This window comes from Trachinotus anak, unplaced genomic scaffold (assembly GCF_046630095.1).
Source record: "Trachinotus anak isolate AG129_WGS33_773 ecotype Australia unplaced genomic scaffold, CSIRO_AGI_Tana_v1 ptg000008l, whole genome shotgun sequence".
Taxonomy (NCBI): Eukaryota; Metazoa; Chordata; class Actinopteri; order Carangiformes; family Carangidae; genus Trachinotus; species Trachinotus anak.
The window spans coordinates 25,119,449-25,147,349 of record NW_027273859.1 but is presented as its reverse complement, the minus strand read 5'-3'; the positions used below and the strand labels follow the sequence as shown (position 1 = coordinate 25,147,349).

At 39.7% G+C, this 27,901-nt stretch overlaps 7 protein-coding genes across 11 annotated transcripts; 1 reads left to right on the top strand and 6 right to left on the bottom strand.

The window, feature by feature from the left end:
• The first annotated feature begins 998 nt into the window (after window positions 1–998).
• LOC139624553 (trichohyalin-like) lies at window positions 999–18,709 on the top strand. Of its 5 annotated transcripts, none has more exons than XM_071483776.1 (4): window positions 999–1,579; window positions 7,078–7,197; window positions 12,670–12,789; window positions 18,168–18,709. In XM_071483776.1, exons 1-4 carry the CDS (start codon window positions 1,393–1,395, stop codon window positions 18,380–18,382), a joined length of 642 nt encoding a protein of 213 aa, XP_071339877.1. In that variant the 5' UTR covers window positions 999–1,392; the 3' UTR covers window positions 18,383–18,709. The 5 variants fall into 5 exon arrangements, 2 of the variants coding, with proteins under 2 accessions (XP_071339877.1, XP_071339878.1); XM_071483777.1 differs by lacking the exon at window positions 999–1,579 and adding an exon at window positions 5,676–6,077 and having other exon boundaries at window positions 7,003–7,197; XR_011691671.1 differs by lacking the exons at window positions 999–1,579; window positions 12,670–12,789; window positions 18,168–18,709 and adding an exon at window positions 5,671–6,077 and having other exon boundaries at window positions 7,078–7,511.
• LOC139624549 (nuclear factor 7, brain-like) lies at window positions 2,043–4,790 on the bottom strand. Its single transcript, XM_071483771.1, has one exon. The coding sequence runs from the start codon at window positions 4,545–4,547 to the stop codon at window positions 3,099–3,101; it is 1,449 nt and encodes a 482-aa protein (XP_071339872.1). The 5' UTR covers window positions 4,548–4,790; the 3' UTR covers window positions 2,043–3,098.
• Window positions 7,663–10,133, bottom strand: LOC139624546 (nuclear factor 7, brain-like). Its single transcript, XM_071483768.1, has one exon. It carries the CDS (start codon window positions 10,131–10,133, stop codon window positions 8,685–8,687), a length of 1,449 nt encoding a protein of 482 aa, XP_071339869.1. The 3' UTR covers window positions 7,663–8,684.
• LOC139624547 (nuclear factor 7, brain-like) lies at window positions 13,218–15,835 on the bottom strand. Its single transcript, XM_071483769.1, has one exon. It carries the CDS (start codon window positions 15,750–15,752, stop codon window positions 14,304–14,306), a length of 1,449 nt encoding a protein of 482 aa, XP_071339870.1. The 5' UTR covers window positions 15,753–15,835; the 3' UTR covers window positions 13,218–14,303.
• Window positions 18,710–18,714: 5 nt separating the features above from the next.
• LOC139624550 (nuclear factor 7, brain-like) lies at window positions 18,715–21,369 on the bottom strand. The gene has a single exon (XM_071483772.1). It carries the CDS (start codon window positions 21,222–21,224, stop codon window positions 19,779–19,781), a length of 1,446 nt encoding a protein of 481 aa, XP_071339873.1. The 5' UTR covers window positions 21,225–21,369; the 3' UTR covers window positions 18,715–19,778.
• A 133-nt stretch (window positions 21,370–21,502) lies between these two features.
• On the bottom strand, window positions 21,503–25,022 carry LOC139624551 (nuclear factor 7, ovary-like). Its single transcript, XM_071483773.1, has one exon. The coding sequence runs from the start codon at window positions 24,674–24,676 to the stop codon at window positions 23,249–23,251; it is 1,428 nt and encodes a 475-aa protein (XP_071339874.1). The 5' UTR covers window positions 24,677–25,022; the 3' UTR covers window positions 21,503–23,248.
• Window positions 25,023–25,154: 132 nt separating this feature from the next.
• On the bottom strand, window positions 25,155–27,866 carry LOC139624552 (retinol dehydrogenase 14). Its single transcript, XM_071483774.1, has 4 exons — window positions 27,456–27,866; window positions 26,945–27,187; window positions 25,902–26,204; window positions 25,155–25,658 (listed from the first exon to the last, which is right to left on the bottom strand). The coding sequence occupies exons 1-4, from the start codon at window positions 27,574–27,576 to the stop codon at window positions 25,399–25,401; spliced, it is 927 nt and encodes a 308-aa protein (XP_071339875.1). The 5' UTR covers window positions 27,577–27,866; the 3' UTR covers window positions 25,155–25,398.
• Window positions 27,867–27,901: the final 35 nt, after the last annotated feature.

Below are 27,901 nucleotides of genomic sequence, written 5' to 3'. Positions count from 1 at the left end.
TTTTAAAGAAATGAATATAAAAATAAAACCATTTATTACTCAACTATATTCAGAAATGTCTTCATGATATTTAGGATTTTGTAGATTAAACTGCCCAAAAGTGTATCATTAAATTTAAACTACAAATGTAAAAGGCTACTTAGATATTAATGCAGTAATAATAATAAAGAGTTCATAATGCTAAACCCCTCAAACTACTTTTGTAGCATCGTCTATTTCCTCTCTGTCCACCTGTGTTTTCTAAATAATCTAATTTTCACCACAATATGACTGAGTGCACATCTTCTGATAACTGCTAGCATGATTAGCTTAGCCGCATACAACAGGCCTCAATGTTGTCTTACGTCACCTGCACGTAAACGTGATGGCGTACGTCAACGTCATGAGCTAATCACGCAGAGGACAAACAGATCTGTAGCCACATGTTGGTAAATGTTGGTGAGAATAAGAAAGTGAACTACGCTGCAGCAGTGGTTTGAGAAGCTGTTTGGACCCTGTTGTGATTTTAAATGGACGACAGCTGTTGTTCTCCACCAAGGAACAAGCTCCAGACTTCAGTCTTCCTTTGTCAGTAGAGTCTTAAAGGTTTTGTCAGTGTGGTCTGGACATGGAAAAAGCTGTGAAATCTCCATTTCTTTATGTCAGAAATATGAAAATAAATTCACTACTTTGACACTGGGTTTTTGCACCAAGGTTTAAAGGACAGTTTCTAACTCCCTTTACAACAGGAAGAGGTGCAAAAAAGCAGAGAATCAGTCGTTCAATATTGTAAATGAGGTTTCCGTCAGTTTCCCCTGCATGAAGAAATACAAACTGTGAATTAGAGCTAACTTCAGTGTCAGCAGAATAATAATGATAATAATAATAATCACACTGTTCCTGCATTTTAAAAAAAATGCTGTACTATGGAAATTATTACTTTATTTTTGTTGAAATAAATCTAAAGCACAGAAACAGAAAGATATTATCTGAGTGAGGAGTCGACATTAAATCTGGAAGTTAGAGGTCAGATTATGCAGTTTTGAGATTCAGACATTCATCACTTCATTTCACCTTTTTAAGTGATAAAGCTTTTCAAACAAAGATTTCAGATGAAGGTGAACCACTGAGTTGTTCTTTTGTTCTTCAGTACCATCCTAGAGTAATGTTCATTATTGACCTGGATGTAATACTAACGGGTCAAAGGTTATGTTATGCTTTATTGCGCCAACCAAACATGACACTCCTTCAAAATAAAATAGAAACAGCAGCATAGCAGCAACAGGACACTTGTTTCTTGGTGTTTTTCTTTTTCTTTGGTTTCTCATTTTCTACTGAATGCTGGTATACTCCACCTTTCTCTATTTTCTCAGCTTTTAAGTGCATATCACTATTTTTTCTCCAGATGATATAATGAAGATGATTATGATGACGAGGGGGATTATATTAATGGCTGTGGCACTTTCTGCCTTTTGCACAGAGCTGAGAGAACAGGAGCAGCTCATGTTGACCATCGGCACCAAGAGTGAGCGCTGCTTCACTGAGCCTGCACGTCTCTTTGAGGAGCAGCACCAGAGTCCCACTGACAGATCAGAGGCAGGTCAGAGAGTCAATGAGCTCCAGCAGGGGGCGCAGTCACACAGAGTGAAGCACAAACACACACACGGAGGGTGGATTGATGCTTCTAATGTAGCTGCACAATAAGTTCACTTTAGTGTCAAATCTAACAGACCATCCAGTCAGAGACAGCAGCAGTTTATCAGTGTAGAATAACAACCAGCTTCCATGATGATTATTGATCAGGGCTGCACAGTTATTCAATCATTTCTCTGCAGCTGGCTCTTTCTAGTTTCCCTTTGTCTCTGTTTGTCACTTTGGGTTTCTTCTGGATAATAATATTAATCCTCTAGTTCTCTGATTCTTCAGATTATTGCTCTGTTCTCTTACGTGCTACACGTGTTTCTCTAACTTCAAGAAAATGTGTTCAGGTGTTATCAATAAAATGACCCTTTAAATAGAAGATTCATTGTCTTTCTGTGTGTACAGACATGTAAGACTGCAGCACAGCTTGAATAGTTTATTGATAGAAGTAACTCAGGACAAATGAACTCATGTTTTAACCAGGATATTTGCTGTCCACATAGAAAACACACAAATTTATTCGAAGATGAAGAAAAAAAACAAGGAAGGAGATTCACATGAAACAGAAATAAACATAGAATATGTCTGACAGTCAACAGTTATTTACGTTTCAGTGTAAACATGTTCAATTAAAAAAATTCTGAAGATAAAAGTTATAAAATTATCATAAAATCTTCATGTTCAAGTTCTCACAAACTATTTTGACAGAATATTTCAAACACCTTTTTAAAACTACATTTTTGCTTAAGTTTCTCATTCTGTGCTTTGGAAATATTCTGTATGTTCTCCAACATTCAAGGAATGTTTTGTACCATGGAGTTTGATATCAGTGATCGATTGAGAATAAGGAATCTGAAGTAAAGGAAACATAACTATAACTAAATGATTTTTATGTAAAAACAACAGTTTGTGTAGTCACCCATTTACATTGATTTTCAGTGGAAACAAATGAAGATAAAACCCACTTTACTTAATTCATGTCACTAGAGACAGAAAAAGAAAAAACCCTCAACAACAGATCAGTTCTCCTGAAGAACAAAAGAATAATAATCAATCAGAAATCTTACAAACTAAAACTGATGATTATGATGATAAAAAAAGACATCACACAAGTATTTGACACAGTCAGTGCAGTAAATGTTACACTGTGGTTAAATTAGAATAAACTTCTGCTGATCAGCCGAAGTTATTATTTCAAAATCAGACTTGATTTATATAAAAGTTTATCACCTGATCTGATTCAGTTGAAAACAGTTGTTGAGTTGTTCAAGTTTTCAGTTTTGTACATTAACACAATTCTGGATAATTGATTTCAGAGCACAGAAACAAGGAGCTAAATATTTGAGTGACCCTCCACAGCAAATCAAAGCTGTTTTAAAGACTAAATGACAGGTGAGCAGGCGGAGAAGCTCGGTTGGCTGTAAAGTGTGATGATGAGTTTAGAGAGTAATAAACCTCAAACCATCACGATAGAAAAACTAACATCCCTGAACATCACAGAGAATCTCAGAGTGACACATTTTGATATCAGTGGTTTTGGCATCACCAGCTTTTCCAACACTGAAAAATGGGAAGAGTTTCTCAGTGAAAGTGTCTCTGTGAGTGTAGATGTGAGTCATGTCTTCAGGGTTGTAGAAGGACACCTCCCCCCTGTCATAGTCCAGCTGGACTCTGATCCTCTGGAGACTCTTCTTCACTCTGACAGTCTTAGAAAGACCATTGGTGTATTTTCCACTGCGATGTAATAAACACCAGAGTCCATATTTTGGTGAAACAAATCTCTTCCCCTTCCTGTCAACTGACTCTTTAACCAAACCCACAGTCCAGACAGGAAGGTCTCCCACCTCCACCTCCCAGCTGTGTTTCCCTGAGCTGAAGCCTTCAGAGCCCAGAACCTTTGCATACTTAGTGTTTCTCTCTGGATTGTCAGGGAGCTGCTGCTTTGTGTCTCCATTTCTCACACTGGTCAGATCATCAGACAGATGGAGCCATCGGTTTGCAGTGTTTGGGTCCAGAATGACAGGACTGAAGTGGACCTTCTCCTTCATCTTCTCCCAGACTCTGAAGGACAGGTTGCCCAGGTGTTTGGCCACATCTGTCAGAGCTCCTGAGAGCAGCTGTGGATCTGACAGTGAGCACTGGGCTCTGGCTCTGGTCTGAGTGGGTTTATAGCTGCTGAGGAACGGCACGTTGTGTTTCTGCAGGTCTTCTTCAACAGCACAGATACTGTCTGACAGAGAGGAGATCTGCTCCTGAATCCTCTTCATCTCTCTGCTGATAGTCTTCCTCCTCTGCTCCTCTTCCTCCCTCAGAGCTGCCAGTCTGGACTCCTCTTCCTCTTTCAGGAACTGGTGCAGCTTGTTGAACTCTGCTCTGATCTGCTTCTCTGTGGACAACAGCTGCTTCTTGGAGTGTTGAATCATTTCTTTGTATGTTTCCTCCACCTCTTCATATTTCTCTCTCTTGTCCTGTAGAGACTTTAAGTCAGATTTCAGCTGCTCCTTCAGGTCACTGACTGCTTGTTCTATAGGAACCACCTTGTGACTCTGGTGAAGAGGAAACTCACAGACAGGACACACAGCTCTGTCTTCATCCTCACAGAACCAATAAGGGACTTCTGAGTGTTTGTCACACACCACCTCCTCCTTCTCCTTCTCCTTCTCTTCCTCTGTCTCAGGTGAACCATTGTTCTGCCTCTTAGCAAAGGAGTCAGCGAGTTCTTTAAGAGAAAAGTTTAAGGATGGATAATCCTTTGAGGATTTCCTTTTACAAATGGGACAGTTTTTGTTTTTAGCTTGTTCCCAGAATTTATGCAGGCAGCTTGAACAGAAGCTGTGGTTGCAGCTCAGAGACACAGGATCTCTGAAAGTCTCTGAACACACATGGCAGCTCAGGTAACTTTCAAAAAGAGCAATTTTCTCAGCCATTTCCTCTGCCTTTCAGATTTCTTTAAATTAACTCCAAGACTCACCAAAACTCAGTCCTCTCCACTTTCTTTATACAATCCACAGAATCAGTGTCCTTCAGTAGAAATCCCAGCTGTAATGTAAGGCCTCCTCTCTGTTCTGGTCAACACTGCACATCTGCTTTCAGTTTCATTTACTTGTGTTGTGGGTGGAGAGGTGACTGAAATGAAACTGTCATTTGTTAACTCCCCACCAGGTGGTGCTGTGCCTGTGTTACAGGTTTACACATCTATGAAATACAGTTGAAAGTAACAAATTCAGTTTTGAGGTGCTTGTATTTTACTTGAGTATTTCCATTTCCTGATATTTTATACTTCTAATTTGCTACATTACAAGGAACAATATTGTACTTCTTACTACATTTATTTAACTACTGAAGTTAAACACAAGTTCAAACAGGAAGACTATCTTTATGCCTCCTTCATTCACATTTCTCTCTCTCTCCCTCTCTCACCCCAGGTCTTGTAATCAGCTGATTTCAGGTGTTTTCAGTAACCAATCACATTTCACCACAATCTCAACAAGCCAATCATGTTGTCGCTGTCAAACTTTTCTGTTCTCCTCTCTTCTGCTGTCATTTCACTGCGTATTTCTGCAAACTCCCTCAATCCCCTTCACCTCCAGTCTCCATATCCAGTTCCAGGTGGAGCTCATTGGAGTCCACTCCTCAACACATCCAGATCCTCCTGTGAAGGGAAAGGTTTTTCATACAAAATATCTGCTTCTGAAATATAAAACATTGTCCAGGTCATTTTTGGTAAATGGATCCCAGCAGTCTTTATTGTCTTTTGTCTTTTTTGAATATTCTAATGCATGATCTAGTCTTTTCTAAAACAGTTTGTTCATGAGTCTCAACTTGCCTCATTCTGTCTTATTTCAAGTTAGATATTTCTTTTTAATATTATTAGTATTTTTAAAGAAATGAATATAAAAATAAAACCATTTATTACTCAACTATATTCAGAAATGTCTTCATGATATTTAGGATTTTGTAGATTGAACTGCCCAAAAGTGTATCATTAAATTTAAACTGCAAATGTAAAAGGCTACTTAGATATTAATGCAGTAATGATAATAAAGAGTTCATAATGCTAAACCCCTCAAACTACTTTTGTAGCATCGTCTATTTCCTCTCTGTCCACCTGTGTTTTCTAAATAATCTAATTTTCTCCACAATATGACTGAGTGCACATCTTCTGATAACTGCTAGCATGATTAGCTTAGCCGCATACAACAGGCCTCAATGTTGTCTTACGTCACCTGCACGTAAACGTGATGGCGTACGTCAACGTCATGAGCTAATCACGCAGAGGACAAACAGATCTGTAGCCACATGTTGGTAAATGTTGGTGAGAATAAGAAAGTGAATTACACTGCAGCAGTGGTTTGAGAAGCTGTTTGGACCCTGTTGTGATTTTAAATGGACAACAGCTGTTGTTCTCCACCAAGGAACAAGCTCCAGACTTCAGTCTTCCTTCAAGCCAACAGGCGGTGAGTGTTTGACCCTGAAAACTCCTGTTTTCTGTCGAGTAATTACTCAGTTTATCCGTCAACCCATGTTTCAGTCACCCATTAAAAAATACCTTCCAAGGACATTTTGTCAGCAGAGTCTTAAAGGTTTTGTCAGTGTGGTCTGGACATGGAAAAAGCTGTGAAATCTCAATTTCTTTATGTCAGAAATATGAAAATAAATTCACTACTTTGACACTGGGTTTTTGCATCAAGGTTTAAAGGACAGTTTCTAACTCCCTTTACAACAGGAAGAGGTGCAAAAAAGCAGAGAATCAGTCGTTCAATATTGTAAATGAGGTTTCCGTCAGTTTCCCCTGTATGAAGAAATACAAACTGTGAATTAGAGCTAACTTCAGTGTCAGCAGAATAATAATGATAATAATAATAATCACACTGTTCCTGCGTTTAAAAAAAATGCTGTACTATGGAAATTATTACTTTATTTTTGTTGAAATAAATATAAAGCACAGAAACAGAAAGAAATTATCTGAGTGAGGAGTTGTCATTAAATCTGGAAGTTAGAGGTAAGATTTTGCAGTTTTGAGAGTCAGACATTCATCACTTCATTTCACCTTTTTAAGTGATAAAGCTTTTCAAACAAAGATTTCAAATTGAAGGTGAACCACTGAGTTGTTATTTTGTACTTCTCTACCATCCAATAGTAATGTTCATTATTGACCTGGATGTAATACTAAAGGGTCAAAGCTTATGTTATGCTTTATTGTGCCAACCAAACATGACACTCCTTCAAAATAAAATAGAAACAGCAGCATAGCAGCAACAGGACACTTGTTTCTTGGTGTTTTTCTTTTTCTTTGGTTTCTCAGTTTCTACTGAATGCTGGTATACTCCACCTTTCTCTAATTTCTCAGCTTTTAAGTGCATATCACTATTTTTTCTCCAGATGATATAATGAAGATGATTATGATGACGAGGGGGATTATATTAATGGCTGTGGCACTTTCTGCCTTTTGCACAGAGCTGAGAGAACAGGAGCAGCTCATGTTGACCATCGGCACCAAGAGTGAGCGCTGCTTCACTGAGCCTGCACGTCTCTTTGAGGAGCAGCACCAGAGTCCCACTGACAGATCAGAGGCAGGTCAGAGAGTCAATGAGCTCCAGCAGGGGGCGCAGTCACACAGAGTGAAGCACAAACACACACAGGTGGAGGGTGGATTGATGCTTCTAATGTAGCTGCACAATAAGTTCACTTTAGTGTCAAATCTAACAGACCATCCAGTCAGAGACAACAGCAGTTTATCAGTGTAGAATAACAACCAGCTTCCATGATGATTATTGATCAGGGCTGCACAGTTATTCAATCATTTCTCTGCAGCTGGCTCTTTCTAGTTTCCCTTTGTCTCTGTTTGTCAGTTTGGGTTTCTTCTGGATAATAATATTAATCCTCTAGTTCTCTGATTCTTCAGATTATTGCTCTGTTCTCTTACGTGCTACATGTGTTTCTCTAACTTCAAGAAAATGTGTTAAGGTGTTATCAATAAAATGACCCTTTAAATAGAAGATTCATTGTCTTTCTGTGTGTACAGACATGTGAGACTGCAGCACAGCTTTAATAGTTTATTGATAGAAGTAACTGAGGACAAATGAACTCATGTTTTAACCAGGATATTTGCTGACCACATAGAAAACACACAAATTTATTCGAAGATGAAGAAAAAAAACAAGGAAGGAGATTCACATGAAACAGAAATAAACATAGAATATGTCTGACAGTCAACAGTTATTTACGTTTCAGTATAAACATGTTCAATTAAAAAATTCTGAAGATAAAAGTTATAAAATTATCATAAAATCTTCATGTTCAAGTTCTCACAAACTATTTTGACAGAATATTTCAAACACCTTTTTAAAACTACATTTTTGCTTAAGTTTCTCATTCTGTGCTTTGGAAATATTCTGTATGTTCTCCAACATTCAAGGAATGTTTTGTACCATGGAGTTTGATATCAGTGATCGATTGAGAATAAGGAATCTGAAGTAAAGGAAACATAACTATAACTAAATGATTTTTATGTAAAAACAACAGTTTGTGTAGTCACCCATTTACATTGATTTTCAGTGGAAACAAATGAAGATAAAACCCACTTTACTTAATTCATGTCACTAGAGACAGAAAAAGAAAAAACCCTCAACAACAGATCAGTTCTCCTGAAGAACAAAAGAATAATAATCAATCAGAAATCTTACAAACTAAAACAGATGATTATGATGATAAAAAAAACATCACACAAGTATTTGACACAGTCAGTGCAGTAAATGTTACACTGTGGTTAAATTAGAATAAAATTCTGCTGATCAGCCGAAGTTATTATTTCAAAATCAGACTTGATTTATATAAAACTTTATCACCTGATTCAGTTTTCAGTTTTGTACATTAACACAATTCTGGATAATTGATTTCAGAGCACAAAAACAAGGAGCTAAATATTTGAGTGACCCTCCACAGCAAATCAAAGCTGTTTTAAAGACTAAATGACAGGTGAGCAGGTGGAGAAGCTCGGTTGGCTGTAAAGTGTGATGATGAGTTTAGAGAGTAATAAACCTCAAACCATCACGATAGAAAAACTAACATCCCTGAACATCACAGAGAATCTCAGAGGGACACATTTTGATATCAGTGGTTTTGGCATCACCAGCTTCTCCAACACAAAAATATGGGAAGAGTTTCTCAGTGAAAGTGTCTCTGTGAGTGCAGATGTGAGTCATGTCTTCAGGGTCGTAGAAGGACACCTCCCCCCTGTCATAGTCCAGCTGGACTCTGATCCTCTGGAGACTCTTCTTCACTGTGACAGTCTCACCAACAACATTGGTGTGTTTTCCATCATCATGTGATAAACACCAGACTCCATATTCTGGTGAAGCTTTTCGTTTTCCCTTCCTGTCAACTGACTCTTTAACCAAACCCACGTTCCAGCCAGGATGGTCTCCCACCTCCACCTCCCAGCTGTGTTTCCCTGAGCTGAAGCCTTCAGAGCCCAGAACAGTTGCACCATTAGTGCATCTCTCTGGATTGTCAGGGAGCTGCTGATAAGTGTCTCCCTGTCTCACACTGGTCAGATTATCAGACAGATGGAGCCAGGGGTTTGCAGTGTTTGGGTCCAGAATGACAGGACTGAAGTGGACCTTCTCCTTCATCTTCTCCCAGACTCTGAAGGACAGGTTGCCCAGGTGTTTGGCCACATCTGTCAGAGCTCCTGAGAGCAGCTGTGGATCTGACAGTGAGCACTGGGCTCTGGCTCTGGTCTGAGTGGGTTTATAGCTGCTGAGGAACGGCACGTTGTGTTTCTGCAGGTCTTCTTCAACAGCACAGATACTGTCTGACAGAGAGGAGATCTGCTCCTGAATCCTCTTCATCTCTCTGCTGATAGTCTTCCCCTTCTGCTCCTCTTCCTCCCTCAGAGCTGCCAGTCTGGACTCCTCTTCCTCTTTCAGGAACTGGTGCAGCTTGTTGAACTCTGCTCTGATCTGCTTCTCTGTGGACAACAGCTGCTTCTTGGAGTGTTGAATCATTTCTTTGTATGTTTCCTCCACCTCTTCATAATTCTCTCTCTTGTCCTGTAGAGACTTTAAGTCAGATTTCAGCTGCTCCTTCAGGTCACTGACTGCTTGTTCTACAGGAACCACCTTGTGACTCTGGTGAAGAGGAAACTCACAGACAGGACACACAGCTCTGTCTTCATCCTCACAGAACCAATAAGGGACTTCTGGGTGTTTGTCACACACCACCTCCTCCTTCTCTTTCTCCTTCTCTTCCTCTGTCTCAGGTGAACCATAGTTCTGCCTCTTAGCAAAGGAGTCAGCGAGTTCTTTAAGAGAAAAGTTTAAGGATGGATAATCCTTTGAGGATTTCCTTTTACAAATGGGACAGTTTTTGTTTTTAGCTTGTTCCCAGAATTTATGCAGGCAGCTTGAACAGAAGCTGTGGTTGCAGCTCAGAGACACAGGATCTCTGAAAGTCTCTGAACACACATGGCAGCTCAGGAAATTTTCAAAAAGAGCAATTTTCTCAGCCATTTCCTCTGCCTTTCAGATTTCTTTAAATTAACTCCAAGACTCACCAAAACTCAGTCCTCTCCACTTTCTTGATACAATCCACAGAATCAGTGTCCTTCAGTAGAAATCCCAGCTGTAATGTAAGGCCTCCTCTCTGTTCTGGTCAACACTGCACATCTGCTTTCAGTTTCATTTACCTGTATTATGGGTGGAGAGGTGACTGAAATGAAGCTGTCATTTGTTAACTCCCCACCAGGTGGTGCTGTGCCTGTGTTACAGGTTTACACATCTATGAAATACTCACAGTTGAAAGTAACAAATTCAGTTTTGAGGTGCTTGTATTTTACTTGAGTATTTCCATTTCCTGATATTTTATACTTCTAATTTGCTACATTACAAGGAACAATATTGTACTTCTTACTACATTTATTTAACTACTGAAGTTAAACACAAGTTCAAACAGGAAGACTATCTTTATGCCTCCTTCATTCACATTTCTCTCTCTCTCCCTCTCTCACCCCAGGTCTTGTAATCAGCTGATTTCAGGTGTTTTCAGTAACCAATCACATTTCACCACAATCTCAACAAGCCAATCATGTTGTCGCTGTCAAACTTTTCTGTTCTCTTCTCTTCTGCTGTCATTTCACTGCGTATTTCTGCAAACTCCCTCAATCCCCTTCACCTCCAGTCTCCATATCCAGTTCCAGGTGGAGCTCATTGGAGTCCACTCCTCAACACATCCAGATCCTCCTGTGAAGGGAAAGGTTTTTCATACAAAATATCTGCTTCTGAAATATAAAACATTGTCCAGGTCATTTTTGGTAAATGGATCCCAGCAGTCTTTATTGTCTTTTGTCTTTTTTGAATATTCTAATGCATTATCTAGTCTTTTCTAAAACAGTTTGTTCATGAGTCTCAACTTGCCTCATTCTGTCTTATTTCAAGTTAGATATTTCTTTTTAATATTATTAGTATTTTTAAAGAAATGAATATAAAAATAAAACCATTTATTACTCAACTATATTCAGAAATGTCTTCATGATATTTAGGATTTTGTAGATTGAACTGCCCAAAAGTGTATCATTAAATTTAAACTGCAAATGTAAAAGGCTACTTAGATATTAATGCAGTAATGATAATAAAGAGTTCATAATGCTAAACCCCTCAAACTACTTTTGTAGCATCGTCTATTTCCTCTCTGTCCACCTGTGTTTTCTAAATAATCTAATTTTCACCACAATATGACTGAGTGCACATCTTCTGATAACTGCTAGCATGATTAGCTTAGCCGCATACAACAGGCCTCAATGTTGTCTTACGTCACCTGCACGTAAACGTGATGGCGTACGTCAACGTCATGAGCTAATCACGCAGAGGACAAACAGATCTGTAGCCACATGTTGGTAAATGTTGGTGAGAATAAGAAAGTGAACTACGCTGCAGCAGTGGTTTGAGAAGCTGTTTGGACCCTGTTGTGATTTTAAATGGACGACAGCTGTTGTTCTCCACCAAGGAACAAGCTCCAGACTTCAGTCTTCCTTCAAGCCAACAGGCGGTGAGTGTTTGACCCTGAAAACTCCTGTTTTCTGTCGAGTAATTACTCAGTTTATCCGTCAACCCATGTTTCAGTCACCCATTAAAAAATACCTTCCAAGGACATTTTGTCAGCAGAGTCTTAAAGGTTTTGTCAGTGTGGTCTGGACATGGAAAAAGCTGTGAAATCTCCATTTCTTTATGTCAGAAATATGAAAATAAATTCACTACTTTGACACTGGGTTTTTGCATCAAGGTTTAAAGGACAGTTTCTAACTCCCTTTACAACAGGAAGAGGTGCAAAAAAGCAGAGAATCAGTCGTTCAATATTGTAAGTGAGGTTTCCGTCAGTTTCCCCTGCATGAAGAAATACAAACTGTGAATTAGAGCTAACTTCAGTGTCAGTAGAATAATAATGATAATAATAATAATCACACTGTTCCTGCGTTTAAAAAAAAAGCTGTACTATGGAAACGATCAACTTTATTTTTGTTGAAATAAATCTAAAGCACAGAAACAGAAAGATATTATCTGAGTGAGGAGTTGACATTAAATCTGGAAGTTAGAGGTAAGATTTTGCAGTTTTGAGAGTCAGACATTCATCACTTAATTTCACCTTTTTAAGTGATAAAGCTTTTCAAACAAAGATTTCAGATGAAGGTGAACCACTGAGTTGTTATTTTGTACTTCAGTACCATCCAATAGTAATGTTCATTATTGACCTGGATTTAATACTAAAGGGTCAAAGGTTATGTTATGCTTTATTGTGCTAACCAAACATGACACTCCTTCAAAATAAAATAGAAACAGCAGCATAGCAGCAACAGGACACTTGTTTCCTGGTGTTTTTCTTTTTCTTTGGTTTCTCATTTTCTACTGAATGCTGGTATACTCCACCTCTCTCTATTTTCTCAGCTTTTTAAGTGCATATCACTGTTTTTGTCTCCAGATGATATAATGAAGATGATTATGACGACGAGGGGGATTATATTAATGGCTGTGGCACTTTCTGCCTTTTGCACAGAGCTGAGAGAACAGGAGCAGCTCATGTCGACCATCGGCACCAAGAGTGAGCGCTGCTTCACTGAGCCTGCACGTCTCTTTGAGGAGCAGCACCAGAGTCCCACTGACAGATCAGAGGCAGGTCAGAGAGTCAATGAGCTCCAGCAGGGGGCGCAGTCACACAGAGTGAAGCACAAACACACACAGATGGAGGGTGGATTGATGCTTCTAATGTAGCTGCACAATAAGTTCACTTTAGTGTCAAATCTAACAGACCATCCAGTCAGAGACAGCAGCAGTTTATCAGTGTAGAATAACAACCAGCTTCCATGATGATTATTGATCAGGGCTGCACAGTTATTCAATCATTTCTCTGCTGCTCATTCTTTCTAGTTTCCCTTTGTCTCTGTTTGTCACTTTGGGTTTCTTCTGTATAATAATATTAATCCTCTAGTTCTCTGATTCTCCAGATTATTGCTTTGTTCTCTTACGTGCTACACGTGTTTCTCTAACTTCAAGAAAATGTGTTAAGGTGTTATCAATAAAATGACCATTTAAATAGAAGATTCATTGTCTTTCTGTGTGTACAGACATGTAAGACTGCAGCACAGCTTTAATAGTTTATTGATAGAAGTAACTCAGGACAAATGAACTCATGTTTTAACCAGGATATTTGCTGACCACATAGAAAACACACAAGGCTATTCTAACATGAAGAAAGAAAAACAAGGAAGGAGGTTCACATGAAACAGAAATAAAACAGAGAATATGTCTGACAGTCAACAGTTATTTACATTTCAGTGTGAACATGTTCAATTAAAAAAATTCTGAAGGTAAAAGTTATGAAATTATCATAAAATCTTCAAGTTCTCACAAACTATTTTGACAGAATATTTCAAACACCTTTTTAAAACTACATTTTTGCTTTAGTTTCTCATTCTGTGCTTTGGAAATATTCTGTATGTTCTCCAACATTCAAGGAATGTTTTGTACCATGGAGTTTGATATCAGTGATCGATTGAGAATAAGGAATCTGAATAAAAGGAAACATAACTATAACTAAATGATTTTTATGTAAAAACAACAGTTTGTGTAGTCACGTATTTACATTGATTTTCAGTGGAAACAAATGAAGATAAAACCCACTTTACTTAATTCATGTCACTAGAGACAGAAAAAGAAAAAAACCCTCAACAACAGATCAGTTCTCCTGAAGAACAAAAGAATAATAATCAATCAGAAATCTTACAAACTAAAACTGATGATTATGATGATAAAAAAAAAACACAAGTATTTGACACAGTCAGTGCAGTAAATGTTACACTGTGGTTAAATTAGAATAAAATTCTGCTGATCAGCCGAAGTTATTATTTCAAAATCAGACTTGATTTATATAAAACTTTATCACCTGATCTGATTCAGTTGAAAACAGTTGTTGAGTTGTTCAAGTTTTCAGTTTTGTACATTAACACAATTCTGGATAATTGATTTCAGAGCACAGAAACAAGGAGCTAAATATTTGAGTGACCCTCCACAGCAAATCAAAGCTGTTTTAAAGACTAAATGACAGGTGAGCAGGTGGAGAAGCTCGGTTGGCTGTAAAGTGTGATGATGAGTTTAGAGAGTAATAAACCTCAAACCATCACGATAGAAAAACTAACATCCCTGAACATCACAGAGAATCTCAGAGGGACACATTTTGATATCAGTGGTTTTGGCATCACCAGCTTTTACAACACAAAAATATGGGAAGAGTTTCTCAGTGAAAGTGTCTCTGTGAGTGCAGATGCGAGTCATGTCTTCAGGGTCGTAGAAGGACACCTCCCCCCTGTCATAGTCCAGCTGGACTCTGATCCTCTGGAGACTCTTCTTCACCGTGACAGTCTTACCAATAACATTGGTGTATTTGCCACTGCGATTTGATAAACACCAGATTCCATATTTTGGTGAAACAAATATCTCTCCCTTCCTGTCAACTAACTCTTTAGCCAAACCCACAATCCAGGCAGGAAGGTCTCCCACCTCCACCTCCCAGCTGTGTTTCCCTGAGCTGAAGCCTTCAGAGCCCAGAACCTCTGCAAAGTAAGTGCATCTCTCTGGATTGTCAGGGAGCTGCTGCTTTGTGTCTCCACATCTCACACTGGTCAGATCATCAGACAGATGGAGCCAGGGGTGTGCAGTGTTTGGGTCCAGAATGACAGGACTGAAGTGGACCTTCTCCTTCATCTTCTCCCAGACTCTGAAGGACAGGTTGCCCAGGTGTTTGGCCACATCTGTCAGAGCTCCTGAGAGCAGCTGTGGATCTGACAGTGAGCACTGGGCTCTGGCTCTGGTCTGAGTGGGTTTATAGCTGCTGAGGAACGGCACGTTGTGTTTCTGCAGGTCTTCTTCAACAGCACAGATACTGTCTGACAGAGAGGAGATCTGCTCCTGAATCCTCTTCATCTCTCTGCTGATAGTCTTCCCCTTCTGCTCCTCTTCCTCCCTCAGAGCTGCCAGTCTGGACTCCTCTTCCTCTTTCAGGAACTGGTGCAGCTTGTTGAACTCTGCTCTGATCTGCTTCTCTGTGGACAACAGCTGCTTCTTGGAGTCTTCAGTCATTTCTTTGTATGTTTCCTCCACCTCTTCATATTTCTCTCTCTTGTCCTGCAGAGACTTTAAGTCAGATTTCAGCTGCTCCTTCAGGTCACTGACTGCTTGTTCTATAGGAACCACCTTGTGACTCTGGTGAAGAGGAAACTCACAGACAGGACACACAGCTCTGTCTTCATCCTCACAGAACCAATAAGGGACTTCTGGGTGTTTGTCACACACCACCTCCTCCTTCTCCTTCTCCTTCTCTTCCTCTGTCTCAGGTGAACCATTGTTCTGCCTCTTAGCAAAGGAGTCAGCGAGTTCTTTAAGAGAAAAGTTTAAGGATGGATAATCCTTTGAGGATTTCCTTTTACAAATGGGACAGTTTTTGTTTTTAGCTTGTTCCCAGAATTTATGCAGGCAGCTTGAACAGAAGCTGTGGTTGCAGCTCAGAGACACAGGATCTCTGAAAGTCTCTGAACACACATGGCAGCTCAGGAAATTTTCAAAAAGAGCAATTTTCTCAGCCATTTCCTCTGCCTTTCAGATTTCTTTAAATTAACTCCAAGACTCACCAAAACTCAGTCCTCTCCACTTTCTTTATACAATCCACAGAATCAGTGTCCTTCAGTAGAAATCCCAGCTGTAATGTAAGGCCTCCTCTCTGTTCTGGTCAACACTGCACATCTGCTTTCAGTTTCATTTACCTGTATTATGGGTGGAGAGGTGACTGAAATGAAGCTGTCATTTGTTAACTCCCCACCAGGTGGTGCTGTGCCTGTGTTACAGGTTTACACATCTATGAAATACTCACAGTTGAAAGTAACAAATTCAGTTTTGAGGTGCTTGTATTTTACTTGAGTATTTCCATTTCCTGATATTTTATACTTCTAATTTGCTACATTACAAGGAACAATATTGTACTTCTTACTACATTTATTTAACTACTGAAGTTAAACACAAGTTCAAACAGGAAGACTATCTTTATGCCTCCTTCATTCACATTTCTCTCTCTCTCCCTCTCTCACCCCAGGTCTTGTAATCAGCTGATTTCAGGTGTTTTCAGTAACCAATCACATTTCACCACAATCTCAACAAGCCAATCATGTTGTCGCTGTCAAACTTTTCTGTTCTCTTCTCTTCTGCTGTCATTTCACTGCGTATTTCTGCAAACTCCCTCAATCCCCTTCACCTCCAGTCTCCATATCCAATTCCAGGTGGAGCTCATTGGAGTCCACTCCTCAACACATCCAGATCCTCCTGTGAAGGGAAAGGTTTTTCATACAAAATATCTGCTTCTGAAATATAAAACATTGTCCAGGTCATTTTTGGTAAATGGATCCCAGCAGTCTTTATTGTCTTTTGTCTTTTTTGAATATTCTAATGCATGATCTAGTCTTTTCTAAAACAGTTTGTTCATGAGTCTCAACTTGCCTCATTCTGTCTTATTTCAAGTTAGATATTTCTTTTTAATATTATTAGTATTTTTAAAGAAATGAATATAAAAATAAAACCATTTATTACTCAACTATATTCAGAAATGTCTTCATGATATTTAGGATTTTGTAGATTAAACTGCCCAAAAGTGTATCATTAAATTTAAACTACAAATGTAAAAGGCTACTTAGATATTAATGCAGTAATGATAATAAAGAGTTCATAATGCTAAACCCCTCAAACTACTTTTGTAGCATCGTCTATTTCCTCTCTGTCCACCTGTGTTTTCTAAATAATCTAATTTTCACCACAATATGACTGAGTGCACATCTTCTGATAACTGCTAGCATGATTAGCTTAGCCGCATACAACAGGCCTCAATGTTGTCTTACGTCACCTGCACGTAAACGTGATGGCGTACGTCAACGTCATGAGCTAATCACGCAGAGGACAAACAGATCTGTAGCCACATGTTGGTAAATGTTGGTGAGAATAAGAAAGTGAACTACGCTGCAGCAGTGGTTTGAGAAGCTGTTTGGACCCTGTTGTGATTTTAAATGGACGACAGCTGTTGTTCTCCACCAAGGAACAAGCTCCAGACTTCAGTCTTCCTTTGTCAGTAGAGTCTTAAAGGTTTTGTCAGTGTGGTCTGGACATGGAAAAAGCTGTGAAATCTCCATTTCTTTATGTCAGAAATATGAAAATAAATTCACTACTTTGACACTGGGTTTTTGCACCAAGGTTTAAAGGACAGTTTCTAACTCCCTTTACAACAGGAAGAGGTGCAAAAAAGCAGAGAATCAGTCGTTCAATATTGTAAATGAGGTTTCCGTCAGTTTCCCCTGCATGAAGAAATACAAACTGTGAATTAGAGCTAACTTCAGTGTCAGCAGAATAATAATGATAATAATAATAATCACACTGTTCCTGCGTTGAAAAAAAATGCTGTACTATGGAAACGATCAACTTTATTTTTGTTGAAATAAATCTAAAGCACAGAAACAGAAAGAAATTATCTGAGTGAGGAGTTGACATTAAATCTGGAAGTTAGAGGTAAGATTTTGCAGTTTTGAGAGTCAGACATTCATCACTTAGTTTCACCTTTTTAAGTGATAAAGCTTTTCAAACAAAGATTTCAGATGAAGGTGAACCACTGAGTTGTTCTTTTGTTCTTCAGTACCATCCAATAGTAATGTTCATTATTGACCTGGATGTAATACTAAAGGGTCAAAGGTTATGTTATGCTTTATTGTGCTAACCAAACATGACACTCCTTCAAAATAAAATAGAAACAGCAGCATAGCAGCAACAGGACACTTGTTTCCTGGTGTTTTTCTTTTTCTTTGGTTTCTCATTTTCTACTGAATGCTGGTATACTCCACCTCTCTCTAATTTCTCAGCTTTTTAAGTGCATATCACTGTTTTTGTCTCCAGATGATATAATGAAGATGATTATGATAACAAGGGGGATTATATTAATGACTGTGGCACTTTCTGCCTTTTGCACAGAGCTGAGAGAACAGGAGCAGCTCATGTCGACCATCGGCACCAAGAGTGAGCGCTGCTTCACTGAGCCTGCACGTCTCTTTGAGGAGCAGCACCAGAGTCCCACTGACAGATCAGAGGCAGGTCAGAGAGTCAATGAGCTCCAGCAGGGGGCGCAGTCACACAGAGTGAAGCACAAACACACACAGATGGAGGGTGGATTGATGCTTCTAATGTAGCTGCACAATAAGTTCACTTTAGTGTCAAATCTAACAGACCATCCAGTCAGAGACAGCAGCAGTTTATCAGTGTAGAATAACAACCAGCTTCCATGATGATTATTGATCAGGGCTGCACAGTTATTCAATCATTTCTCTGCTGCTCATTCTTTCTAGTTTCCCTTTGTCTCTGTTTGTCACTTTGGGTTTCTTCTGTATAATAATATTAATCCTCTAGTTCTCTGATTCTCCAGATTATTGCTTTGTTCTCTTACGTGCTACACGTGTTTCTCTAACTTCAAGAAAATGTGTTAAGGTGTTATCAATAAAATGACCATTTAAATAGAAGATTCATTGTCTTTCTGTGTGTACAGACATGTAAGACTGCAGCACAGCTTTAATAGTTTATTGATAGAAGTAACTCAGGACAAATGAACTCATGTTTTAACCAGGATATTTGCTGACCACATAGAAAACCCACAAGGCTATTCTAACATGAAGAAAGAAAAACAAGGAAGGAGGTTCACATGAAACAGAAATAAAACAGAGAATATGTCTGACAGTCAACAGTTATTTACATTTCAGTGTAAACATGTTCAATTAAAAAAATTCTGAAGGTAAAAGTTCTGAAATTATCATAAAATCTTCAAGTTCTCACAAACTATTTTGACAGAATATTTCAAACACCTTTTTAAAACTACATTTTTGCTTTAGCTTCTCATTCTGTGCTTTGGAAATATTCTGTATGTTCTCCAACATTCAAGGAATGTTTTGTACCATGGAGTTTGATATCAGTGATCGATTGAGAATAAGGAATCTGAAGTAAAGGAAACATAACTATAACTAAATGATTTTTATGTAAAAACAACAGTTTGTGTAGTCACATATTTACATTGATTTTCAGTGGAAACAAATGAAGATAAAACCCACTTTACTTAATTCATGTCACTAGAGACAGAAAAAGAAAAAAACCCTCAACAACAGATCAGTTCTCCTGAAGAACAAAAGAATAATAATCCATCAGAAATCTTACAAACTAAAACAGATGATTATGATGATGAATACACAAGTATTTGACACAGTCAGTGCAGTAAATGTTACACTGTGGTTAAATTAGAATAAAATTTATCATTTCAAAATCAGACTTGATTTATATAAAAGTTTATCACCTGATCTGATTCAGTTGAAAACAGTTGTTGAGTTGTTCAAGTTTTCAGTTTTGTACATTAACACAATTCTGGATAATTGATTTCAGAGCACAGAAACAAGGAGCTAAATATTTGAGTGACCCTCCACAGCAAATCAAAGCTGTTTTAAAGACTAAATGACAGGTGAGCAGGTGGAGAAGCTCGGTTGGCTGTAAAGTGTGATGATGAGTTTAGAGAGTAATAAACCTCAAACCATCACGATAGAAAAACTAACATCCCTGAACATCACAGAGAATCTCAGAGGGACACATTTTGATATCAGTGGTTTTGGCATCACCAGCTTTTCCAACACTGAAAAATGGGAAGAGTTTCTCAGTGAAAGTGTCTCTGTGAGTGTAGATGTGAGTCATGTCTTCAGGGTCGTAGAGGGACACCTCCCCCCTGTCATAGTCCAGCTGGACTCTGATCCTCTGGAGACTCTTCTTCACTGTGACAGTCTCACCAACAACATTGGTGTATTTTCCACTGCGATTTGATAAACACCAGACTCCATATTCTGGTGAAACAAATATCTTCCCCTTCCTGTCAACTGACTCTTTAGCCAAACCCACAGTCCAGACAGGATGGTCTCCCACCTCCACCTCCCAGCTGTGTTTCCCTGAGCTGAAGCCTTCAGAGCCGAGAATATGGGTATAATTAGTGTTTCTCTCTGGATTGTCAGGGAGCTGCTGCTTTGTGTCTCCACATCTCACACTGGTCAGATCATCAGACAGATGGAGACAGGGGTGTGCAGTGTTTGGGTCCAGAATGACAGGACTGAAGTGGACCTTCTCCTTCATCTTCTCCCAGACTCTGAAGGACAGGTTGCCCAGGTGTTTGGCCACATCTGTCAGAGCTCCTGAGAGCAGCTGTGGATCTGACAGTGAGCACTGGGCTCTGGCTCTGGTCTGAGTGGGTTTATAGCTGCTGAGGAACGGCACGTTGTGTTTCTGCAGGTCTTCTTCAACAGCACAGATACTGTCTGACAGAGAGGAGATCTGCTCCTGAATCCTCTTCATCTCTCTGCTGATAGTCTTCCCCTTCTGCTCCTCTTCCTCCCTCAGAGCTGCCAGTCTGGACTCCTCTTCCTCTTTCAGGAACTGGTGGAGCTTGTTGAACTCTGCTCTGATCTGCTTCTCTGTGGACAACAGCTGCTTCTTGGAGTGTGGAATCATTACTTTGTATGTTTCCTCCACCTCTTCATATTTCTCTCTCTTGTCCTGTAGAGACTTTAAGTCAGATTTCAGCTGCTCCTTCAGGTCACTGACTGCTTGTTCTACAGGAACCACCTTGTGACCGTGGTGAAGAGGAAACTCACAGACAGGACACACAGCTCTTTCTTCATCCTCACAGAACCAATAAGGGACTTCTGGGTGTTTGTCACACACCACCTCCTCCTTCTCTTTCTCCTTCTCTTCCTCTGTCTCAGGTGAACCATTGTTCTGCCTCTTAGCAAAGGAGTCAGCGAGTTCTTTAAGAGAAAAGTTTAAGGATGGTAAATCCTTTGAGGATTTCCTTTTACAAATGGGACAGTTTTTGTTTTTAGCTTGTTCCCAGAATTTATGCAGGCAGCTTGAACAGAAGCTGTGGTTGCAGCTCAGAGACACAGGATCTCTGAAAGTCTCTGAACACACATGGCAGCTCAGGTAATTTTCAAAGAGAGCTCTCTCAGCCATTTCCTCTGCAACAGCAGCAAAACTCACCAAGTTACTGTCTCTTCACTTTATTTCTCAAAAATAATCCAAACGTGTGTTTCCCAGCAGAGATCTCACACCCTGTGATGGCGTCTCAGCTCTGTTCAACAATGTCAAAATCTACTTTCATTTTCTTCTCCTCTGTCAATGGTTAACATGTGACCAGTAAAATGCGGCCATGTTGCTTTGTCACCAGCAGATGGTGCTGTCAGGAGGTCAACTCCAGTTTCATATTTTCTTCTTGATTGACTGACACCAAACCAGTTTAACAACATTTTTATTTTTCTATCACTGTAGCAGGAAACATGTTCAGCTTATATATCTGCACAACACTTTTCATTACATCCATTTGGACCAAATGAAGAGACAGAAAAGCTTTTAATTATTTTTATTTCATTGGTGAAATGGTGAAATGTGCAGCTTTAAAAATGTTTTGGTTCAACATTTAGTTAAACATAAAATAGTAACATTACATTCAACTCAAAATACCTAGAAACACTGATTTCCTATTGTCTTAATTTGTGGCTTCAGCTTTTAACGTAAATCCAAGAAGGGCACAATAAAACTTGACTGAAGCTCTCTTTGTCTCGCTATCTATTTAGATTTGGTCGTATTCTTGTTGCAGCTACTCTTCCTGGAGCGCAAATGAAACATTAAAAATAACAATGTCTGTGCTACTTATTAGAAATAAAAGTTATAACGCAACGCAGTAAGAAAATTGTGGTTCAGACTGACTCAGAAGTTTGTTTAATATTAACATTTCCCTTAAAGTGTCCAGTTGAACATCACATGATTTGGACTTAATTCCAATAGAGGAAGAAGACACTAAAACACAACAGTCTTTGAGTTGTTGGATTTCATGTAACTCCTCCATCCTGGCAGCATGTCTCTCATCATCACTAGCAAAAGCTGTAAAGTCTGACATGTCTCTGTTCATTTGAACTAACAAATGTGCCAAAACGTGAAGGCTGCAGTCTGTTCAGATGAAATCACCTTGTGAAAGACGACCTTTGACCAGGATGTTACACAACATTCGCTGCACAGTTTGTGAATAGTTGTTGCCAAGGAAACGACCAATAGAGATTCCAACAAAGAATTAGAAATAAACCATATTTTGATCAGATGAACTGTTGAGGATCTCAGAAAATTCCAGATGTGTACAGTAGTATTTTATCATGATCTGATGTTTATCTCAAACAACATGGGGATTGTAAAGATTATCAGGTGCAACAGAAATTAAAAACAAACCCGGACAAACTATCCAACCTGCTACAAACCGACTTCATCTCATGTGACTGACTTTATTCTGTCATTTACAGCAACTGTAATCAAACTACAGGCCAGGCTAACACGATTTTATTAAATTGCATAAAGAGAAAGAAGATTCAACACCTCTCAGATCTCTGCTCTCTCATATCCCTCATTTAATTATTCTAACGCTGAATCCCAAATACTGCTGGGTTAGTACATTTGTATTAAAAAAAAAGCAGCCTGATCAGGACATAAAAAGTCAATAACTGACCAGGATGATAACCCATTTCAGGATGAGAGTGAGGGGTGTCGCCAAAGTGCTGGACATTGCCATTTTAAACAAAGACGACTTCCTGGAGGCGGTGGAGGTGGAAGCTCTCCAAACCCCACAGACAGCGGCCCATGAAGCCTGCGGACCAGGCAATGTTGTGGATCGAGTTTGTCGGGGGAGACAGTCCCACTCCACTGATGACATCACACTGTTGGACTGGTTTTGGGGGGTGGGGGTGGGGGGGGGGGGGGGGGGGTGAGTAATATGGATTTTTATTGTATTTAAAGCGGAGTGAATTGGCTGCATGTACCACTGAACAAAATCAATTAACCATCAGCAGCCTTGGTTGAGAAGGACGAGTTTCTCCTGCAGATACATGACTGACAGGATACGTGTATATCAGAGCAATGTTGGTACGTTAACATATTTCTGGATGATTCATTTCAGACCACAGAAGCTATCGAGCTAAATGTTTTAGCACACATCACAGAGAAATCTCAGAGGGACACATTTTGATATCAGTGGTTTTGGCATCACCGGCTGGACCAACTCCAAAATATGGGAAGAGTTTCTCAGTGAAAGTGTCTCTGTGAGTGTAGATGTGAGTCATGTCTTCAGGGTCATAGAAGGACACCTCCCCCCTGTCATAGTCCAGCTGGACTCTGATCCTCTGGAGACTCTTCTTCACTGTGAAAATTCTGCCAACAACATTGATGTATTTTCCACTGCGGTGCAATAAACACCAGATTCCATTTTCTGGTGAAACCAACACTTCTTCCTTTCTTTCAACTGACTCTTTAACCAAACCCACAGTCCAGCCAGGATGGTCTCCCACCTCCACCTCCCAGCTGTGTTTCCCTGAGCTGAAGCCTTCAGAGCCCAGAACCTCTATACCGTTAGTGATTCTCTCTGGATTGTCAGGGAGCTGCTGCTTTGTGTCTCCACATCTGGCACTGGTCAGATCACCAGACAGATGGAGCCAGGGGTGTGCAGTGTTTGGGTCCAGAATGACAGGACTGAAGTGGACCTTCTCCTTCATCTTCTCCCAGACTCTGAAGGACAGGTTGCCCAGGTGTTTGGCCACATCTGTCAGAGCTCCTGAGAGCAGCTGTGGATCTGACAGTGAGCACTGGGCTCTGGCTCTGGTCTGAGTGGGTTTATAGCTGCTGAGGAACGGCACGTTGTGTTTCTGCAGGTCTTCTTCAACAGCACAGATACTGTCTGACAGAGAGGAGATCTGCTCCTGAATCCTCTTCATCTCTCTGCTGATAGTCTTCCCCTTCTGCTCCTCTTCCTCCCTCAGAGCTGCCAGTCTGGACTCCTCTTCCTCTTTCAGGAACTGGTGGAGCTTGTTGAACTCTGCTCTGATCTGCTTCTCTGTGGACAACAGCTGCTTCTTGGAGTGTTGAATCACTTCATTGTATGTTTCCTCCACTTGTTTGTATTTGTTCCTCTTGTCCTGTAGAGACTTTAAGTCAGATTTCAGCTGCTCCTTCAGGTCACTGACTGCTTGTTCTATAGGAACAACCATATGACTCCTGTGGTGAGGAAACTCACAGACAGGACACACAGCTCTGTCTTCATCCTTACAGAATAATCTCGGCTCTTCTTGATGTTTACTACACACTACTTCTTGTTTTTGCTCCTCTTTTTCAGTCTCAGATGATCCAGATTTCTGTCTCCCAGCAAAGGAATCAGCCAGTTCCTTCAGTGCAAAGTTTATCAATGGAGAATCTTTTGAGGATTTTCTTTTACAAATGGGACAGTTTTTGTTTTCAGCTTGTTCCCAGAATTTTTTCAGGCAGCTTGAACAGAAGCTGTGGTTGCAGGTCAGAGACACAGGATCTCTGAACGTCTCTGAACACACATGGCAGCTCAGGTAACTTTCAACAAGACTAATCTTTTCAGCCATCTCCTTACTGTCTTGGTTATATTTAAACAGCACAACTCACCAAACCCTTGTTCCTGTGCATTACAGATCGCAATCCGTCTATTTAGTGTTACGCATTCATATCCTGCTTCCTGTAATGGTGCCCCAGCTCTGTTCAGTAATTTCACTTCCTTTCTTCTCTTCAACCAACTCACTCCTGATGTTCCATTTTCTTGCCAGCAGATGCTGCTGTTTGTTTAATGAACAGACTTTATGGTAACTGTCCACAAGAAGAGCTTAGAATTGTTGTCTGTAAAAAAAATACTTTCAAGCTAAAAATCATTAAATATACAGAGTAAAAAGCAATAACATTGCAAACAATTGGTTCATACAGAAACACCCAGGTTAAAACTCAAATTTCACATTTTCATGTAACATGTTTTAGGAAATAATCACCACATCAGATCAGGTTACACAAGTATATGAAAAAATAAAACTGGAACTTAATCAAACAACAATATACACTCCCAAGAAAAGTCCTTTATTTGTGCACAAAAAATACTGATGATGCACAAAAGAAGTCATGTTGATGGAAACAAAAAAAACAACTCTTAAATACACAGGCACATCAACGAACAATAAATCTTAGACCTGCATTATGTACAACAAAAGTGGTTCGAAAATATGAAAATAAATAATACAGCAAAAAAAGAACAATAAAATAAATAAAACCACAAAAGAAAATGTTTCCACAGCTTCTACCATCAGGCCAGTTTCACCAATCTCTCACTGGCCTCCCACAGTTTTTTTGCCACGCCAGCATCTCTCGCGAAAGGACGCAGAGTGGCGGGTCGGCAGTCTACGAAGTAACCCCCACTGTGTTTGGCAGCTTCATCTGACACAGCACAGTAGATGACAGTCTGAGCCCCGATCTCACACGGCACAAAAAACATCCACATGATCACCTGCATCAGCATCCGGAACAGGATGGAGTAGTGGCATGTCCAACCACTCTGGACAAAACCTGGAGCAACACATGTAAGCAAAGATATCTGTACATTACAATTACAACCTTGCAAACATTTTATGGTGCAGTGGTTTGACTGTCAAGGTTTTCATTTGCCTGGCAGATTTAATAGTTGGATGACCTCTCCTGTTCCTTTGTATGCTTGTTAATTCTTGTACTTTAAAGACTAGCTGTATTAATATCTGAGATTTCAACTTAGAAGTCTCATTAATTCTTATTAAAAAAAAACCAAACTCCTACCAGGGTGCACAGCACAGGAGGTGACTTCTTTCCCCTCTGTGATGCGGGCCAGTTCCTGGCTGAAGTAGATGTTGGCCAGTTTGCTGCGGCAGTAGGTGAAGAAGGGCAGCAGGTTGTAGTTGAGGTCCTGAAAGTCCAGCTTCTGGTATTTGTAGGTGGAGCATGTGAGGGTGACCACCCGGCTGGGAGCACATTCCTTCAGGCGAGGCAGCAGCAGATTGGTGAGGAGGAAGTGACCTAAGTGGTTGACGCCAAAACACATGCTGAAGCTGTCGTCCGTCCAGTCGAGGACACCGGGCATACCTTAAGAAGCAAACCAGAGGGCAGAGAAAGACCTCAGAACAATGAGGTGGATAAAGTAGAAACAAGGGGATCTAAGTTGATGCTGCTTTTCTCCACAAACGCATACATATTCACACTTTGTGTTTGAGTGTGTGCATTAGTATATCCAATTTAACACTAACTATTCACATGTAAACTGTCCAGCCAATAACAGGTATTTGCTTTTGTCTTTGACCACAGATTGACTGGTTTCACTACAGACTTTTCCTTAGAGGAATCTTAATGAATTTGTTCTGGTTAATAATGTAACATTTACTTTATTACTAAATCCAGTTATATAGATTTTCTTGTGGAAAAAAACAAAACAAAAGGATTTCCATGAAACATTCAAAAAGATTGTTATATAGGATTCAAGTACTTAGCCAAAATATAAACTTATTTCATTGCTATTTAAAATGGTTTTAAGTCCACTTAAAGGCAGACGTTCAGTAAGTCTTTATTTATTTAGTCCATGTAACCTTATATCAAGTCATGTCCATTTTATTTGTATAGCCCAAAATCACAATTTTGCTTGATAGATCCTCTGAATTTGTACAACATGTAGCATCCTTTATCCCTCCATTCAGATAAGGGAAAAACTCCATATAACTTGTTTGCAATGTTGGTAAACATTAACGCTTGGCCAGTTGAACTTCTAGGCTATCTATTCGAAGGAACACATTTCCTGTTCCTTCTTTCTGTGGCATCAACAGTCCCCTCACCTGCATTATTGATCAGGATATCAAGCCTCTTCTCTCTCTGAAGGAAGCTCTTACAGAATTCCCTTACAGAGCGCAGGTTGGCCAGATCCAGCTCCATGTGAAGGACATTAAGACTGTGACCCTTGAACTTGATCTCCCTCACAGCCTTCTCAGCCTTGTCCAGGTCTCTGCAAGCAATGATGACTCTGGCGCCTCTCATTGCCAAGGCAATAGCTGTCTCCTTGCCAATCCCAGAATTCCCACCTGAAAATAAAACAAAAAATATACATAAAAATTATAAATTCGTGTATTAGTGCGCATGAGTCTTTTGACATTTAGAAGACGGCAGAGTCACTGGCTGCAATAATCTTAAATTTGATGTAATATTAGGCAACAGGCAGTGATGTTTGGCATAAATGTAATTTGTCCTTACTGTATAATTCCAAACCACAATGATCTAAACAAAAATGGCCATTAACACACGAGGTTATTTAGGGATATTTGTTGCAATAAACAAGACATGTTTATTTACCTGTAATAAGAACTGTTTTACCATCGAGTCTTTTCAGGTCGGTGCAATACCTCCGCTTTTTCATCCATTTCAGAATGAAAAAGGAAACTAAAGACGCGATAATTGTGTAGAGAAAATACATTTCTCCTTGAGTCCTACCTGGAGACCTAATATCTTTTTATTATTGGCATCTACTGATGCTGCTGGCTATGGGAGCACGGAGCTAACGTTAGCTAGCTTGTTAGCTTGTTAGTTCGTACAGAAAAACAACATTCGCCCTCCATATTATTCGCCCATTCTGCTTCTTGTCGTGGTGAACTTGGCGGAGATGATCCGGGACGAATTAAACACTCACAAGGACAGTTAATTTCATTATTTTTTTTAGTCCCCTCCAATCATTGATGTGTTTCAGTGTGAGACGCTTCTCAAGATGTGAAGTGCGCATGCGCTACATGGACCAAACCGCA

Excerpts from the sequence above, each read along its gene's own strand:
- LOC139624546 (XM_071483768.1), bottom strand. The coding sequence starts at position 10,133 with ATGGCTGAGAAAATTGCTCTTTTTGAAAATTTCCTGAGCTGCCATGTG.
- LOC139624552 (XM_071483774.1), bottom strand. The coding sequence starts at position 27,576 with ATGTATTTTCTCTACACAATTATCGCGTCTTTAGTTTCCTTTTTCATT. Across the intron at positions 26,205-26,944 it reads TATCCTGATCAATAATGCAG|GTATGCCCGGTGTCCTCGAC; the intron begins GTGAGGGGACTG and ends TTGCTTCTTAAG. Across the intron at positions 25,659-25,901 it reads CTCCTGTGCTGTGCACCCTG|GTTTTGTCCAGAGTGGTTGG; the intron begins GTAGGAGTTTGG and ends GTGTTGCTCCAG.
- LOC139624551 (XM_071483773.1), bottom strand. The coding sequence starts at position 24,676 with ATGGCTGAAAAGATTAGTCTTGTTGAAAGTTACCTGAGCTGCCATGTG.
- LOC139624553 (XM_071483776.1), top strand. The coding sequence starts at position 1,393 with ATGAAGATGATTATGATGACGAGGGGGATTATATTAATGGCTGTGGCA. Across the intron at positions 7,198-12,669 it reads CACTGACAGATCAGAGGCAG|AGCTGAGAGAACAGGAGCAG; the intron begins GTCAGAGAGTCA and ends CCTTTTGCACAG. Across the intron at positions 12,790-18,167 it reads CACTGACAGATCAGAGGCAG|AGCTGAGAGAACAGGAGCAG; the intron begins GTCAGAGAGTCA and ends CCTTTTGCACAG.
- LOC139624549 (XM_071483771.1), bottom strand. The coding sequence starts at position 4,547 with ATGGCTGAGAAAATTGCTCTTTTTGAAAGTTACCTGAGCTGCCATGTG.
- LOC139624547 (XM_071483769.1), bottom strand. The coding sequence starts at position 15,752 with ATGGCTGAGAAAATTGCTCTTTTTGAAAATTTCCTGAGCTGCCATGTG.
- LOC139624550 (XM_071483772.1), bottom strand. The coding sequence starts at position 21,224 with ATGGCTGAGAGAGCTCTCTTTGAAAATTACCTGAGCTGCCATGTGTGT.